Source organism: Mauremys mutica, chromosome 5, assembly GCF_020497125.1.
Source record: "Mauremys mutica isolate MM-2020 ecotype Southern chromosome 5, ASM2049712v1, whole genome shotgun sequence".
NCBI lineage: Eukaryota > Metazoa > Chordata > Testudines > Geoemydidae > Mauremys > Mauremys mutica.
In genome coordinates, this window is record NC_059076.1 from 55,391,693 (window position 1) to 55,409,406 (window position 17,714).

Below are 17,714 nucleotides of genomic sequence, written 5' to 3' on the forward strand. Positions count from 1 at the left end.
TGCGTGGACATCTTCAGAGAACTATGTCGAAGAAAAACTAAGTTCTCGCTTTTATTGTTTGGGTGCAGCAAAATCAAATTCTTTAATTTCTCCAGTAATTACCATGGAGGGAGAGAGTGCCATAGGACACAGGGTCACCCCAGTCCTGGACAGGTCTCTCAACTGGTAAACAATCACAGCAAGCCTTTATACCTTTTACAGACAATTTCTAACAATAATACAGACAGTAAAAAGCAACAACTACATTTTGTTTATACATAGCAAAAAGGCTTATCTTATTTGTCTCAATCCTAGAAAAAGCAAGCCTGCATTTTGGTTAGTGATTGCAAGGTCGTAATAACTTTGTACACAGTTCCTGTCCTGTCGCCTCGCACTATCTTTGCTCCTACAAGTCTTACGTCATTAAGGTTACAGTATGGCCTGACTCTTGCTAACTAACATTCATTAAGATCTCTTCAAATCCTTGTTAATTATTTACTGGCTTCCACAACTATCCACGATAACTCCAAGATCTTTTTCCTGACTCGTTGTAGCTAAATTAGCCCCCATCATGTTGTATGTATAGTTGGGGTTATTTTTTCCAATGTGCATTACTTTACATTTATCCACATTAAATTTCATTTGCCATTTTGTTGCCCAACCACTTAGTTTTGTGAGATCTTTTTGAAGTTCTTCACAATCTGCTTTGGTCTTAACTATCTTGAGTAGTTTAGTATCATCTGCAAACTTTGCCACCTCACTGTTTACCCCTTTCTCCAGATCATTTATGAATAAATTGAATAGGATTGGTCCTAGGACTGACCCTTGGGGAACACCACTAGTTACCCCTCTCCATTCTGAGAATTTACCATTAATTCCTACCCTTTGTTCCCTGTCCATTAACCAGTTCTCAATCCATGAAAGGACCTTTCCTTTTATCCCATGACAGCTTAATTTACGTAAGAGCCTTTGGTGAGGGACCTTGTCAAAGGCTTTCTGGAAATCTAAGTACACTATGTCCACCGGATCCCCCTTGTCCACATGTTTGTTGACCCCTTCAAAGAACTCTAATAGATTAGTAAGACACGATTTCCCTTTACAGAAACCATGTTGACTATTGCTCAAGAGTTTGTTTTTCTATGTGTCTGACAATTTTATTCTTTACTATTGTTTCAACTAATTTGCCCGGTACCGACGTTAGACTTACCGGTCTGTAATTGCCGGGATCACCCCTAGAGCCCTTTTTAAATATTGGCGTTACATTAGCTAACTTCCAGTCATTGGGTACCGAAGCCGATTTAAAGGACAGGTTACAAACCTTAGTTAATAGTTCCGCAACTTCACATTTGAGTTCTTTCAGAACTCTTGGGTGAATGCCATCTGGTCCCGGTGACTTGTTAATGTTGAGTTTATCAATTAATTCCAAAACCTCCTCTAGTGACACTTCAATCTGTGACAGTTCCTCAGATTTGTCACCTACAAAAGGCAGCTCAGGTTTGGGAATCTCCCTAACATCCTCAGCCGTGAAGACTGAAGCAAAGAATCCATTTAGTTTCTCCGCAATGACTTTATCATCTTTAAGCGCTCCTTTTGAATTTTGATCATCAAGGGGCCCCACTGGTTGTTTAGCAGGCTTCCTGCTTCTGATGTACTAGAAAATGTGATTCTTCAAAGGCTGTTCCCTTTTCATTATACTCCTTGGCTCTTGCTCCTAGTGCTTGATTGAAATGCCCATAGCTCAAAAAGCTGAGCCATTAGGCTCTAGCATTGTATATAACCTCAGCTGCAGAACCCAAGTGCCTCTTGTGCTGCCAGCTGTCCAGTTCCTTTCTTACTACTGAGATCAGTGTCCATCAGTTGTTGTAGCAGACCTGTCTGTCTCTTCACATTCTTGGAAGAAAAAACTCAGTTTTTCTACAGCGGAATTCATATACTTACTATAGAACTTAATGCTGTTTCATGTTAAACTAAAAATAAACCATTTATCAGCATCACATCACCAGTTTCTTATTCTCAGTATAGTAGACTAGCTGTGGAGTTGAGTTTTTTTTCAGTATAATTGTCCTAAAATAGAAAATGTTTTTCATTGATACTTTGAGAACACTCTTTACAGAACTGCTAGCTATACATGGAGGAGTTGATGCTTTCCAGTATTGTGGTACTATTTTCTTAACCAGTGAAGGGAAGTCTGATTCTGAATTTTAGTGACTTAATGATTGCTTGCGTTAAAAACAGACTAAGAATACACTGAATAGCCACTCGAAGGGTAGGATTAATTACAGTATTCTCATCATCCAAGACCATTAATTATCAGGAAGTCACACATCTTAAATACCCATAGCCTAATAGTTCCAACAATTAGCAGTAAATAGAAATTGGATTTTGAGCTACTTTGTGTAATCTTGAACTCATATGAAGATCCTTATTCTTTGCAGTGACTGCAGCCTGCAGAGAGAGTGGATCAGTTCGAGAACTCTTTAATTGCTTTGTAGACCACTGAGCTGGAGCCCAGGCTCCGGGACCTTTCCCCCTCGTGGAGTTCCAGAGCCCAGGCTCCAGCCCGAGCCCAAAGGTCTATGCCGTAGTTAAACAGCTCTATAGCCTAAGCCCCTCAAGCCTGAGTCAGCTGGCATGGGCCAGCCGTGGGTGTTTCATGGCAGTGTAGACATACCCTTTGAATCTATCACTATAAAGCAGGTTTTCTAATCCTTTAATCATTCTTGTGGCTCTTCTCTGAACCTTCTCCAATGTATCAACATCCTTGAACTGTGGACACCAGCACTGGACACAGTATTCAAGCAGCAGTTGCACCAATATCAAGTACAGAGGTGAAATAACTCTACTCCTACTCAAGAATTCCCTGTTCATGCCTCCCAGGATTCTGTGAGCTCTTTTGGCCACAGCATCACACTGGGAGCTCATGTTCAGCTGATTATCCACCACAACCTCCAAATGTATTTGTCGCTGCATCCCAGGATAGAGTCCCCCATCCTGTAAGTATGGCCTACATTCTTTGTTCATAGATGTATGCATTTACATTTAGCCATAGTTAAATGCATATTGTTTGCTTGCGTCCAGTACATCAAGAGATCTAGACCACTCTGAATCAGTGACCCATCCTTTCCATTTTTATCACTCCCTCAATTTTTGTGTCATCTGCAAACATTATCAGTGATGATTTTATTTTCTTCCAGGTCATTGATAAAAATGTTAAGTAGCATAGGGCTAAGAACCAGTCTCTGTGTGATCCCACTGGAGAAACACCCACTTGATGATGATTCCCCTTTTATAATTACATTGTGAAACTTATTAGTGAGCCGGTTTTTAATCCATTCAGTGTGTGCCATGTTCATTTTATATCGATCTAGTTTTTTAATCACAATATTGTGTGATATCAGAAGTCTGACTATATTATGTAAACACTATTACCTGTATCAACCAAACTTGTAATCTCATCAATAAAGATGATATATTCGTTTCACAGGATGTATTTTCTATAACCCATGGTGATTGACATTAATTATATTACCCTTTAACTCCTTATTAATTATCAGCTGCTCCATTATCTTGTCTAGGATCAATGTCAGACTGACAGGCCTATAATTACCCAAGTCATCCCATTTACTCTTTTTAACAAATGTAGGGAAACTACATGGAGTTTTCAAATACTCATAAAGCATTATTGCTTGAATTCAGCCTCATAATACAAATCTAGATTTTTGCCACCAGTGTTATGCCTTTGAGTTATGAATGCTCCACCTGTTATACCTCCCAGATGTTTTATTTATTTAGTGGATGTCTTTATAATTTGCAAACAGTTCTCCACAGTTTTCTCTATACTATGTCATTCTTTTGGTCCAGTATCTTTTCCCTGTGTGGTTATCAAGGTGTCTTCAGATATTCTTTCCAAATTCTTCTGCTTGCAGCCCACCTTAATGCAGAGTTCTATACCCTTTTTAACAAAATGCACATTATTCTTGTAACTCTTTGAGTCTCCAGGGACTTGGATCTATTGCAAGGCATCTACATTTGATAAAAAGAAAATATACTTTCCTGTAATTTTTGAATAGTAATTTTGTGCCTGTAACTGGGCCTTAGAGTTGGGGATTCTGTAACAGTTTTTTTTAAGAATCACACCTTTTACTTAGGAGCTAATACTTGGAAGTACTGTGGCTTATTTAGAGTTCCACTGCACTGGTGTACACTGGTCCCTTCTGGAACCCATTGGTTGAGGATTTTGAGTAATGAGGTCCCACTAGTTATGTACAAAGAGTGTTATTGCAGGAATATGGATCTTTTGTGATGCAAAACACCTATACATGAAAAATAACTACTGATAAGTATTTTTTCCTTTGTTTTATAAACCCTAGTGAGTCCTAGACATAGTCACATAATTGTACAGTCCAAATATTTAGGAAAAAATACTTCTGGTTTCATCTAGAATCATTGTGTAGGTAAAGCTAAAAACAAAATTTAAATCAAATGCTTTATCACTGGAATTGCTGACCTCTGGAATTGTGTGGTGTTGATACTTTGATGCTCTTCCAGTTTTTTCTGCCAGCAAAGTCAACAAAGTGAAGTGATAATTATTTGTGTTAAAAGACTCTCTGCAACTAGTAGGGCTAGAAACTTCACTTTACTTGATGGTTTGACTCTAGAGAGTAAATTTAGTATTTTTACAGTGTGCTGTAAGAAGGCTTTTGCATCTATGCCCTTAAACTAAGTCTACAAATGTTCGTACAACTTTCTCAAATATGTATAATGTTCTGTATATGTATTTATTTAGAAAAATATACATTTGAGAGTAGGGCAGAAGCTAGAAAATAACTATATATTCAGAAGTATTATCTTTTAATGAGTGTCATAGATAAATATTTATAAGAAGATTTAACACTTTGTTCTTTTGTTTTAATTAGACTTGTATGGAGGTATTAGAAGCTTTGAGTGATGGTAGCCTGGGAGACTGTAAAGAAGCAGCTGAAACTTACAGAGTGAATTGTCATAAGCTTTTCCCTTATGCTTTGGCTTTCATGCCCCCTGGATATGAAGAGGATATGAAGATCACAGTTAATGGAGATAGTTCTGCAGAAACTGAAGAACTGGCCAATGAAATATGAACAACTTTGTTTTAAAAAAAGAAAAGAAAGAATGGAATAACATTGGTCCATATCTGGTGTATAATATTTTTGTCACGCACCTGCTGAATTGTTACACAGAGAAAGGAAGGAGTAAAAATGTTGCCTTCAAATAGTTTTACTTTTTTTATCCTGCTGACAAAGTATATATAAATAAAATATCTAACATATTACCGGATATAGGTGGTTCAGTTTCTTAAGAAAAATTAAAAGCTGCTAAAATTGAAGAAAAAAAAACCCCTTATCCTTACCTACCTACCCCATGTTTTTAAACTAATTTATATGAAATCTGGAGGCTCATAACCCTCAGAGCAGGTGTGTGGCAGAAATATTACTTTAAATTTGTCTTGTGAGATTACTATTATCTCAGACAGCAAAAATGCTGTTTTAGCACTGGATTCTTTCACTGAGCACAAAGAGTTGTTGGGGCTTTAGCATCTGACTGATTTTGATACGGAGATGATTCTATTCATAGGAAGTATTCATTGTGAATCACTATTTACAGAGAAACCTACAACATACATGTGATGTTGTAGAGACTGGGACATACAGATACCAAGCAGAGTTAAGAAACATAGGGTGTTCAGTAAGCTTGTTGTGTCTCCGAAGTTCACTGTACACGATCAGTTTGGTGTTCTTGCACCACAGTTTTTAACTGAAGGAACCAGTTAGAACAATCTCTTCATTTTAATTAAACTTGAAAAGAAAGAACACTGCTGGTTTTGAGATGAACCTCAGAGCATAGTTTAGCCAAACTTGTTAAAACTGTAATGCAAGAACCAAATGAAATTATGCACTGTGATGTGGCACCAACTAATTAGAAAGATAGTGTGCATTTTTCACATAGAGTGAAAACAAAATGAGAACATACTATGGCTTGAAGTTACAAAGAGCGGAACTCCTGACTACCATTTTATGACTGATCAAGAGACTAATAGTTTAAAACCTCAGCAGGCCTTGTTCACGTTATGCAGAGAAAAACAAGTGCTGCAGTTTAGATACCTCTGGAACTTTTACACAGTGTCACAGGTTTGTAATACTTGAAGCCCTACATTTCTAAGAATATATTTCTTGCTCAGTTGTTTCAGGCAAACTCAAGACTTTGTAACTTTTAAGGGGCCCAAGATTTTTTTTTTCAAATAACAGACCAGCTTCTTATTCCTGCAGTTACAGATGTAATTTCCTTTGTCAAACATAAGGTACCAAATATAATGCAATAAAATGTTTTGAAAAACAGTTGTGTGAATATTTTAACCAGTCTGTGTTGGACTTTGTAAATTACTGGATGAAGAGAAAGGTGCAGTTCAGAGTTGACTTAATATGCTGTTCAGTTCCACTGTTAATGTGTCACTGCTGATGGGTGGACTTTGATTGTATATTAAGTGCTAATGCATTATATATTAGTGCTTAGTATCAGGGAAATCCAATAGTACAAAATGCATTACTACTTGGCTTCAGAATACCAACAACAAAGGTTATGCTGACAGCTGTTGTGGACTGCAATTCATCACTTGCAAAATAAAGTTCAAGCCACCTGCATTAATGGTATAGATGAGAGAAGTGCCCAAATGCTTTTATGGACCTTAAAGCAATGAAAAAATTGACGACAGGCTAAAAGTCAGTGCCTTCTTTGCAATATTTCAATAACAGAATATCATAATTAAGTGAAAGTATAAATTGTATCTTTTTTCGTATTGTGGAATTTAATGATTGACACTTTGTATAATTGTGGCCTTTGGGGGGCTACTTGTTTCTCTAACCCTCTTAAAATAGGAAGGGCAATTTTTACTATTGATTTTTTCCATGTAATGCATTCAGCACCACTTATATGCATGCTTTTCATGGATACAGACTTATCCTTGTGTATGCAAATAGTGTAGTTCATGTTGTAAATGTAGTGAAATGTAAGATGCTTTGCCATATTTGTGTTTTAATCTGCCGGGCTTTCAGGAACTTAAATACCTTGGAAACTTTTTAACTGACTCTGAGACTGGTGCTGATGTATAGATCCTGACCCATCTTTCAGTCCAAGATATTTGGACTATACCTCTTCTGCAAATACTGAAGGCAATTCAGCCTTGTCCATAGGGGTCTGAATTTTGGCCATGCTGCTTCAACCCTCATGCCACTTTCTCTGCCTCTGGTACTGTAGGCAGGCAGTTCTGTGTTCCTGCCTTTTTATAGCTAATTATGAGTCAGCAGGGAGCAAAATCTTTTTTTCCCTCATTCTTTCCATTCTGGGGCTCCGCTGTGTGAATGGGATCACCCTCTAAACTCATTCTCTGTATTTGTTTTCTCTTCATCAGGCAAAACAGGGCAAGCCAAAAGCCAAGAGGCACTCCATCACCTTCACTCTGCCAGGGGGCTCAATTGATATGGCTTGTTTGGGTCTCTGTCTCCCCACACACACATTAGCAGAGGTTACTAGAGACACCGCCACACCGTCTCTGTTCAAAGCTTCACCCCGATCAATCCTTCAGGCACAGTGGTTCATGATAAACAAAGAGCTCTCTGATCTGCTCTCGGAGGACTGTGCACCTACAAGGCAAGACAAGCTAAAGTAATTTTCCCTATGTAAAGAAGGCTTTTAAGATCCCAGCACTAATCTTTGAAGTGTCATGGAACCAAGTGTGTCAACCATCCATCTTTACCTGTAGCTTCTATATGTTCTTGTTTCATGCATAGAGCATACTTCATGGACAGGAACGTTTTAAGAACTGCTGGGATTCAAGTTTTGGAACCATTTCCAGCAAGAAATGCAGAGAAAAGTGAAACTATCATCCAGAATAATTCATTCCTTCAGCTGGTGGTACCAAAGCCCCCACTGATGGTAGGAGCCCACCTTCCTATTCTGGACCCCAAAATACTCGTTATCGACACCAGTCTTTCAAGGTGAGGACCACAACAAGGGCATCACAATACACAGAACATGGTCAAGGTCAGGAGGACTTCAGAGCCTAGAGATGGCAGCAGTTGGGTTGGCTCTTCGAGATGTCCAATTTCACCTGAGGAAGGAGCACTTCTTGGTTCAATCAGACAATGACAGTCACAGCATACATGGTATAAGAAGCTGAAGTCTAAATGTCAAAGCCAAGCAGGCTCTTTCCCTGACAGAAGATCACCTAGTGTGCCTCAGGGTAAACTTGAGACAAAGGAGAGGAGACTGGATACAAAAGATGACATGGTTGTCACCAGATAAATAAAGTGGTCCCTGGACCTAGATGGTATTTAGGGAGCTAGCCAAAATGCAAAGGATGAGACTTTTCACAGGAGAAGTAGACCAAATTTCATTGGGAACACAAATTGCAGAATGGGTTGTCTGTGCTTTCCCCTGAAGTTCCAACACCCAAAAAGAAAGCACAAGAGAAAAGCAGGAAAATATCTTAGTAGAACCAATCAATTCAGGAGTCCATCTTTGTTTCCTTCTGTCTTAGATGCCAGCCTTTGAAAACATCCAAGTAATGCATAGCTAGATGCATCAAGTGCTGCAATATTGAGTTCCATTACACCGCTGATAAACCAATTTGAGAGAAAATCAGAGCCCATGCAACACTTTCCATGGTGGCATCCTGAATAAAAAGGGTATCTATTTCCTCTGTGGTGGAAAATAAAGTTTCATCTTCCATCAATTCTTACAGTACTACATTCTTCAGCAGGGAGCTGCTCCAAGCAGTGATCCCAAAATCGATTAATACTACCAATTGTAGGGAAACATAGAACATTTCCCCCTGTTTATATCTTCCTCTCTCACCTTCATTTTTTCTTTCTGCTTGCTACATAAATATGTACGACTAGGGTAGAAATCAGCAAATAGAGTGGAAAAACGGTCACTTGATCATCCTTTCTGGAATTTACCCTCTTCTGTCCGTCTTAGCCACGTTCTTGAGATATCTATACCATGGCTTCGTCATGCCTTGTACATATAATTAACAACAATGCTATTAAAGTTTAATAAGTAAAAGGTTCAAACATAAAGCCAAGACCTTTTCCTTTGATAAGATGTTTTCTTATAAGGCCATTATAACCAGTGCCAACTTCACTGCTAAATTACCATTGCAACAAGGATGGTTCTGCTGGGGTTGCATGCCACCAGCCACACAAATGGAAAACAGCTTGGTACAATATTGTGATCTAAATGTACTGAATTAAAATTAAACACTGAATTAAAACTCACCCTTGCATGACTGGTTTAAAAATGACTTCCGTTTGAACTTGCTTAGAAAGGTCTCTTCCTGTTCCTTGGGAGTAGGAAAAAAAATAACTCATAACTTGTGTTTTCGTAACTCATTTTCAACTGAGATCCAGTCTGCACTGGCAAAGTTGAGTAACTCTACAACTGACTTGTTGAGTGCTCTGGAACGGTCCCAGACTACCTGTTTTATAAAGTTTATGGTGAGGGTGTATCGCTATAATTCAGCTTTAAGAGGAGATGACAAGGTAATTCTTCCAAGAACATTTATCATCTTGAGTACTGGACATGAATAAAACCTACTTACTTTAGCAAGCTCAACAAATATGGGGAAAAAGTTACGTACATATACTGCTGCAGGCATTTAAACATCTGTTTACTTGAACCCTCTGAAAATTAGGTTGACATAAGCATTACTGAGTAGTTTGACCTTCCTTGCCATAAAGAGATTAGAAAGAACATAGAAATTGCCATAGTAGATCAGACTCAAGGTCCATCTAGTCCACTATCCTGTCTCTGATAATGGCCAGACTCAGATGCTTCAGAAGAAGGTGCAAGAACCTTGCAGTAGATGGATGTGTGATAATCTGCCCTATACACACACACACACACACACACACACACACACACACACACACACACACACACACACACACTATCTAATTTTAATCTCTAACCGAGATTGTCTTAAACCCTGAAATACAAGGTTTAATACCCCATCCACAAAACCCCACAATTTTTGTGATAATTCTGGATAGTCTTAAAATTCAAAAAGGGATTTTTATAAGGATCTCAAATTCTTGGCCTCAGTGACTAGTAGCTGATTTCCTTTAAATTAAACTTCAATACTATGAATGAACACCAAACCTGTGTATGGTGTTGAAATTTAAGGACTAACCTCAGTTCCTTTCTCCCAACACTCAAATCAGTATTACAAGTATAGCTTATACCTGACATTGACAAGACAGGTCTGTTTTGAAGTGAAATAGTTTAGTTGTACATGATGTTAGTAAACATTTTTCAAACATCAATGGCCAAGGGTTTTGGGATCCTCTGAGGAAAGGTGGTGTAAATGTAGACATATTGTAATAGCAATAACAGAGTGCAGAGTGCAGATTCAGTTGTTGGTCACTAACTAAAGCTATGATCCAAGTTTGGGTAGATGGTATTGAACTTGGTGAATCTCATCTATGACATTTTTAGAAATGTTTCAATTGCAGAATGCCTATTATTGGATCATTTGAGGGATAAGAGTATAAATTGTCTTATCTGAATCTCATCATGATTATGTTTCTTGGAAAGTAAAGCTACAGTGCATGAGCAAATCATTGATCTAGTAACTTCTGGAGGGACTATGTGCAGGGGCTCTTTGTCTCCAGAACATACAAGCAGCAATGAGAGTGGAAGAGAGAAGTTGGCAGGCAAGGGGAGGCTGACAGCCATGGCATGAAGTAGCACAGTCAAGATCCAGCTTTTAGGCTGATTTGTAAAAAATGCAGTCAGTGTGTTTGTTGATATGAAAACGTAACTAAATCTGGTGGACCTGTAAACTTAGCCATGTTGCAGTAAGAAAACTGCAGGAGTGTGTACCATTTTTCAGTGGTGTGACAAAACAATTATATATTCACACAAATGCCTGCTTTCAATGTTGATCTTTTGTGGTTTGTTTTGAAGGTTAAGAAAGGGGCTTGATGACCTGCAAGTCACATTATGGAGGGGGGCTTAGGGAGGATAGAGAGTAAGACAACCAGCTGACTTACAAGACAATACATCAGCAAGTTTGTAGGAAAGCTACACCACCACAACTCTAATGGTTTGCGACATGAGAAAAATCCAAGATGGTTCAGAATGGCTTTCCTAAACAGCGTATAGTTCTAAGGCAGGGGTAGGCAACCTATGGCATACGTCCCAACCTTCAGTGGCACTCATACTCCCTGGGTTCTGGCCACCTGCATTTTAATTTAATTTTAAATGAAGCTTCTTAAACATTTTAAAAACCTTATTTATTTTACATACAACAATAGTTCTTTGGGTGCTTGCTCATAACCATTCCAGTTAGGTGTGCACACGCTGCGTGCACGATTTTCAGAGAATTTTTACCCTCACAACACCTGGTGGGTGGGCTGTGTAGCCTCCTGGAGTGGTGCCTTCATGGCACTGGATATATACCCCAGCCCACCCAGTGCCCCCTCAGTTCCTTCTTACCGCCCATGGCGGTCGTTGGAACTGTGGAGCATGGCTTCGCTGTTCTCCACTCTCCCTAGTGTTTCTCTCTTCTGTAGTTGTTAATTGTTATAGTTGTTGTAGTTTTAGTGTAGTTATAGTTATAGTTGTAGTTGTATACATAGAGTAGTGAGTTGGAAAGGGTCTCTCCCCCTCCTCCCTGCCTGCCGCCTGAGCTCATGCCCAAGGCTCCAGGCTTTAAGCCTTGTTCAGCCTGTGCTAAGCCTATGCCAATGGGCAACCCCCACAACTCCTGCCTGAAGTGTCTGGGGGAGTCCCACCAGGCAGACAAATACAAAATTTGCAAGGGATTCTGGCCCCGAACCAAGAAGGAGCGGGATTGAAGCAGCTCCTAATGGAGGCAGCTCTTAGCCCAGATCCCCCAGTGGTGCGCCGAGATCCAGCACCAAGCGCCTTGGTGCTCAGTGTCCCAATGGCAGCAGTAGGTACTGCACCGCAGGTGGACTCTAACAGACACCCATGACACCAAAGTTCCCCAGCACTGCAACTGGCGCAACCAGTATGGCACCGGTATCATTCGCCTGGTCAAAAGTGGCACCGCAGGCCAGAGATAGCTGCTCCATCTCAGCAGCTACCAGCACCCCTGAGACCACCCTCGGAGTCGCGTCCAGTGGCGGTGCAATTGAGAGTTCAGGCGCTGATGTCGGCACTGTTGACTCTGGCACCAAGAGAAGAGACGTTGAGTCCAGCATGCACGGGCTCCCCGACTCATAGTGTGGTTGAGCCCCGGCTTCCATCGATGCCAGAAGCCTTTGCAGCGGCACAGGAACTCATCGCATTGACAGTCAACTTCACCACAAACCCCAGCAGCGGCTCCTGTTTGTGCGGTACCTTCTTGGGGCAAACCATCTCTGATCCAGCCATCGACTCCTCAGGTGGAAACGTGGCACCGGTCCCACTCTTGGATCCATCCCCGTTACCAATGCCATTCGCAGTCCGTGACACTTGCAGTCCGGATGCCGCTCCCTCTCGTGGCGTCGGTCATACTCACGATGCTGGTTGGACTCACAGCACCGATCTAGCTCACGGCACCGCACCGATTCACGGAGCGATTCAGATTGCTGTCCAGAGCCGTCACAATGGTGCACTGTGGGATAGTTCCCAGGGGCCAATACTGTCGAATTGCGTCCACACTAACTCTAATTTGAACCGGCAATGTCGATTTCAGCATTACTCCCCTCGTCGAGGAGGAGTACAGAAATTGATTTTAAGAGCCCTTTATGTTGAAGTAAATGGCTTCATTGTGTGGACGGGTGCAGGGTTAATTCGATTTAACGCTGCAAAATTTGACCTAAACTCGTAGTGTAGACCAGGCTTAAGCAGCAAGTTCCCACACAACCACCAATGGGAAATAAACCCAGCAGTATTTCACAACCTATTCAGACGCTGGGGGACAGTGACCGCAGACCAGTTTGTTACTCACCTGAACAAGAAATGTCCGTGCTACTGTTCCAGAGCAGGGATAGGGCAACACTTCCTAGGCAACGCTTTTCTTCTTCTCTGAGACAGGAGCATTCTTTATGCCTTTCCTCCATTCCCCCTCCTGGCAAAAGTCCTGTTGAAAATAAAAAGGGAAGGAGAGCACATCATATTGATTGCTCCCACTTGGCCGAGACAGACTTGGTACCCTTGTCTGTCACAAATTGCAATGTGCCCACCAATCTCTCTCTGATCCACTCCTTACCTCCTCTCACAGAACAAAGGACACACTGTACATCCCAGCCTCGTCATTCTTCACCTCAAGGCCTGGCTCCTTCATAGAGCGCTCCTGCTCAAAGGAGGTACAAAAGGTATTACTATCCAGTAGAAAGTCCTCAACACACCATACTTACCTACAGAAGTGGTCCAGATTTTGGATTTGGTGCAATTCCCAGAAAATCTCATTGACATCCGCGACCCTTCCAACAATCTTACACCATGTACTGACTCTAAAAAAAATCTGGACAATCTCTGTTTGCTCAGGGTCCACCTAATGGCTATAGCAGCCTTCCACCAACAAGTAGAAGAGTACTCAGTGCTATCTCACCCAACCACTAAGTGGTTCCTCAGGGGTATAGTAAACCTTTTTCCACAACCCCAACAGCCCACGCCTACATGGGATCTAAACCTGGTGTTGAAAGGCCTGACTAGACCTCCCTACAAATCTATGGCCACCTGTTTGCTTACATACCTGTCAATGAAAACGACCTTCCTGATAGCAATCACATCAGTTAGGAGAATAGGAGAAATAGCAGCTCTGATGGCACATCCCCCTACACAGTATTCTTTGAGGACCAGGTAAGCTCAGGCCACAACCAAAATTCATCCCTAAGGTAATCTCCCTGTTCCACATGAACCAATTGATTCACCTTCTGACTTTTTACCCCAGCCTCACCATGAATCAGGGAGGCTATACTGCACAAACTAGATGTCAGGAGGGCCCTGGCCTTTTACCTGGATAGGACAAAGTCTTTCAGGAAGTCTCCTAAGTTTTTCCTCTCTAGTGCGGAAAGAGCCAAGGGCGATATTGGCCCAGAGACTCTCTAAGTGGGTCTCAGGGCTGCATTAGACAATGTTATCAGATTCACAACATGACATCTCCAAATACTATTAGCACACACTCCACGAGGTCCATCTCATCCGTTGCCTTCTACTATAGTCCCTGTCTCAGAAATCTGTAGAGCAGCGATGTAGGCATCAGTTCACACCTTCGCAAAACACTCTGTGATTACTGGGGAATATGCATCCAATGCCATCTTTGGCTCCATAGTACTGTCACCCGTATCTGACTCGACTGTGAAGCCCCAGCCCTCCAGGCTACCTACAGTGGCACACCCAGAGGGATGCTACTTGAAGAAGTAGTTACCTTGTGGAGTAACAATGGTTCTTTGAGATGTGTCCCCCTATGGGTGCTCCACAAGCCACCCTCCTCCCCTCTACTTCAGAGTTCTTGTCAATGACTCTGCAGTAGAGAAGGAACTGCAGGGGTTAGCCCACGCATGCTGGCTAGCCTCAGGGTGGGGCACAACAAGAGACAGCGCATATGCAGGCCTAATGGACGCTGCTACCAAAGTTCTCCAATTAGCAGTGCAGCGACTCAAGCACACCCTTGGAGCACCCATAGGGACACACACATTGAAGAACCATCATTATGGCCCAAGGTGAGTAACTTCTTCACAGCACAATTGGAAAGGTAGGTGAATATTGCTATCCCTCAGTAAAAGATGTGGAAACTGAGACATACAACTCAATTGATCTGGCCCAAGTTGTACAGTGAGTGTGTGGCAGAATTAGGAATAGAAGCCCAGAATCCAGACCCAGATATCCTGCTCTTGCTGTTAAGTGACATTTGTTTTGGTATGTGAAAATACTAATATGAAGACAACTTTATTAAATGTACAATGGTCTGAATTGCACATGTGTATGTGAAGATTTTTAACTGACTATAGACACTTCCGTAGCACACAAAAAAAAGTCTGTGGCCTAAAAATAAATCACTACGTTATATATGGGTGGACAACTCCTTTCTTATCTGATTTGTAGATACAAGTAGCCAGTTGTCACAAAAGAGCTGCATTCAGCTGTGACTTGTACAAATATTGCCTTTATACAAATTATATTATAAACAGATGTGTAGTGTCTTCAGAAAAAATGGGGCATCTCAAAGGATCTGATAACCAATCAATCAACTATCACTTTTGTCTAGTAGCACACCTACAACTAAACCAAGATCTCTTCCTACCTTGTAAATTTCCAGGACCTTTGTGGTATTTGATTCCCTCCTGAGCCTCTCGGAAACGAGATCGATGCCTTCTCGTCTGCACCAGAACACCACTGTTGTGGCAGGTCTGTGCTTGCTAGTGTAGGCAACTCGCATTAGAATGGGAAAGCTCTTCCTAAGTAATTGCTTTGATCAGGTGCATTGCTTGGAAAAAAGAAAATGTAAAATCAAAATATTCTTCTCAATCTCCAAAACTGTCATTACTCCATTATATTTGTTTTTCTTGCAGAATATATAATTGTCTGTGTTTCTTACAAGATATCTTTTTCATTAAATTCAAAGCCTTTTTGTAAAGTTCTAGCCCAGGGGTTGGCAACCTTTCAGAAGTGGTGTGACGAGTCTTAATTTATTCACTCTAATTTAAGGTTTTGCGTGCCAGTAATACATTTTAACATTTTTAGAAGACCTCTTGCTATAAGTCTATAATATATAACTAAACTATTGTTGTATATAAAGTAAATAAGGTTTTAAAAATGTTTAAGAAGCTTCATTTAAAATGAAATTAAAATGCAGAGCCCCTCAGACTGGTGGCCAGGACCCGGGCAGTGTGAGTGCCACTGAAAATCAGCTCGCATGCCGCCTTTGGCACGTGTGCCATAGGTTGCCTACCCCTGTTCTAGCCTTTTAGCTGTTTGGATGATTTTGTTGTTGTTGTTTATTGTTTGTTGTTGCAGGATTCCAGTCAGCAACATCCACAATTTAGCATTTTCACTTCATTTTATTTGCAGTGTCTTCATTTCCAGTGTCTTATTACAAAATTGAAATTATATTTTGGCACATTTTAGCTGTGAATGCATCTTTGCTTTACTGCAAAATGGACCTTATTTGGCTTGGAAAAATTCCCATAGTTTATTTTTCTTTACAAACGCCTGTCAGGGATGGTCTAGATAATATTTAGCCCTGCCTCTGTGCAGGGGACTGGACTAGATCTACTGAGGTCCCTTCCAGTTCTACATTTTTAGGATTTTTCCATCATGTCACTTGTCTTACACTTTAGTTTGTAAATTCTTCAGGCCAGGGACCATCTATTATACTTGTTTATACAGTGCCTGCCACAATGGGGTTCTTCTTCGAGTGATTGCTCATGTGTATTCCACAGTAGGTGTGCATGCTCGCCATGTGCACCGGTGCCGGAAGATTTTCCCCTAGCAGTACCCGTAGGGGGGAGCGCCCCCCACAACCCCTGGAGTGGCACCTGCCTGGTGCAGTATAAGGGGAGCTGCGCACTCCCCCCCACCCTCAGTTCCTTCTTGCCACCAGTGAAGGTGCATTGGAACTGCTCAGCTCCAGCCTTGCTGCAATTTGTCCCCAGAACTGTTCAATCAGTAGTACCTGTAGCCAGTTTAGCTTTCAGTTAAGTGTAATTAGTTAGTGAGCCTGGGCCGGGGCATGCCCCATGCCCCGGGATTTAAGTTGTGCGGCTCCTGTAGGCGTTCTGTGCCAAGGAGTGACCCACACACAGACTGTCTGTGCTGTTTGGGAGAAACCCATATCAGCAAAAGGTGTAAGATTTTCAAGTCCCGGACTAAAAAAGAAGACATTAGACTCTGGCCCATCCTGATGGAGTCGGCGCTGGCCCTGACCCTGACCCCACCATGCCGCTCCAATCCGGTACCGTGGTGTCGGTGCGCGAGACCCTCCGGTACCTTCGACTAGTCGGCACTGCTCCCCTTCCCCGGGACAGGCCAAGAGGACCGGAAAGCCTCCCTCTTCGCAACGGCACCGAGGGAAGTCTGGGACAGAGACTAGACCCATGTCAGGTAGCCCTTGGTCCCCAGGCCTCTGACTCACGGGGAGCGGAGTAGCCTGGCCCCTTCGGAGCAGGCCTCTCCAGATGTCTGGATGCCATCTATGCCCAAAGCCCTCCAGGCGGCTAAGGATGCCATGTCCATGCCAGTGCTGGGAGTGCCGCCGATGTTGGCCCCATGCTCCAGAGGCAAGCTGCCGCTGGGATCGCCGCAGTCAACACCAGTTCGGTACTGGTCTTGGTCGAGGGAATGTTCCCAACGCCACTCGCTGCCCAGTGATCATTCAGGACTCAGTCCTTGTAGATCGCCCTCAACACCAGCCAGACTGTCTGGATGGGTGCCATCTGATCGGGACTTCCGGCACCGCTCGTCTTCACGGAGCGAGCACAGACGGGACCGTGGCAGACATCGCCAACGGTTCTCGTCTCGAAGGCGGTACCGCAGTCAGTACATCTGCTCCTGTTATGAGCTGGCGGGTGTTCCCCCGCTGCCTATTGTTAAGGCACACTCGATGCGGGCGCAGGCCTCATCGGCTGCCTTCGTGGCCCATGTCCCCATTCAGGACATCTGTAGGGCCTCCACGTGGTCTCCGGTTCACACATTCACCTTGCACTATGCGATAGTCTCCCAAACTAGGGATGCCGCTGGGTTTGGCAGGG

The 17,714-nt window shown here is 42.2% G+C and overlaps 1 protein-coding gene and 1 long non-coding RNA gene across 5 annotated transcripts in view; one reads left to right on the top strand and one right to left on the bottom strand.

The window, feature by feature from the left end:
* The window catches only part of NAA15 (N-alpha-acetyltransferase 15, NatA auxiliary subunit), a 63,727-nt gene extending 57,377 nt beyond the window's left edge, over positions 1–6,350 (top strand). For all 3 annotated transcript variants that reach the window (XM_045017570.1, XM_045017571.1, XM_045017572.1), the window contains one exon: positions 4,896–6,350. In XM_045017570.1, the coding sequence (XP_044873505.1) occupies positions 4,896–5,096 (201 nt within the window). In that variant the 3' untranslated portion in view covers positions 5,097–6,350. The remainder of the gene's footprint in view (positions 1–4,895) is intronic.
* Positions 1–17,714, bottom strand: part of LOC123370773 — a 49,896-nt gene that overhangs the window by 20,493 nt on the left and 11,689 nt on the right. For both annotated transcript variants that reach the window (XR_006579535.1, XR_006579534.1), the window contains exons 2-4: positions 15,269–15,451; positions 13,232–13,315; positions 12,971–13,102 (exon numbers count right to left, since the gene is read on the bottom strand). This is a non-coding gene — a long non-coding RNA (uncharacterized LOC123370773). The remainder of the gene's footprint in view (positions 1–12,970; positions 13,103–13,231; positions 13,316–15,268; positions 15,452–17,714) is intronic.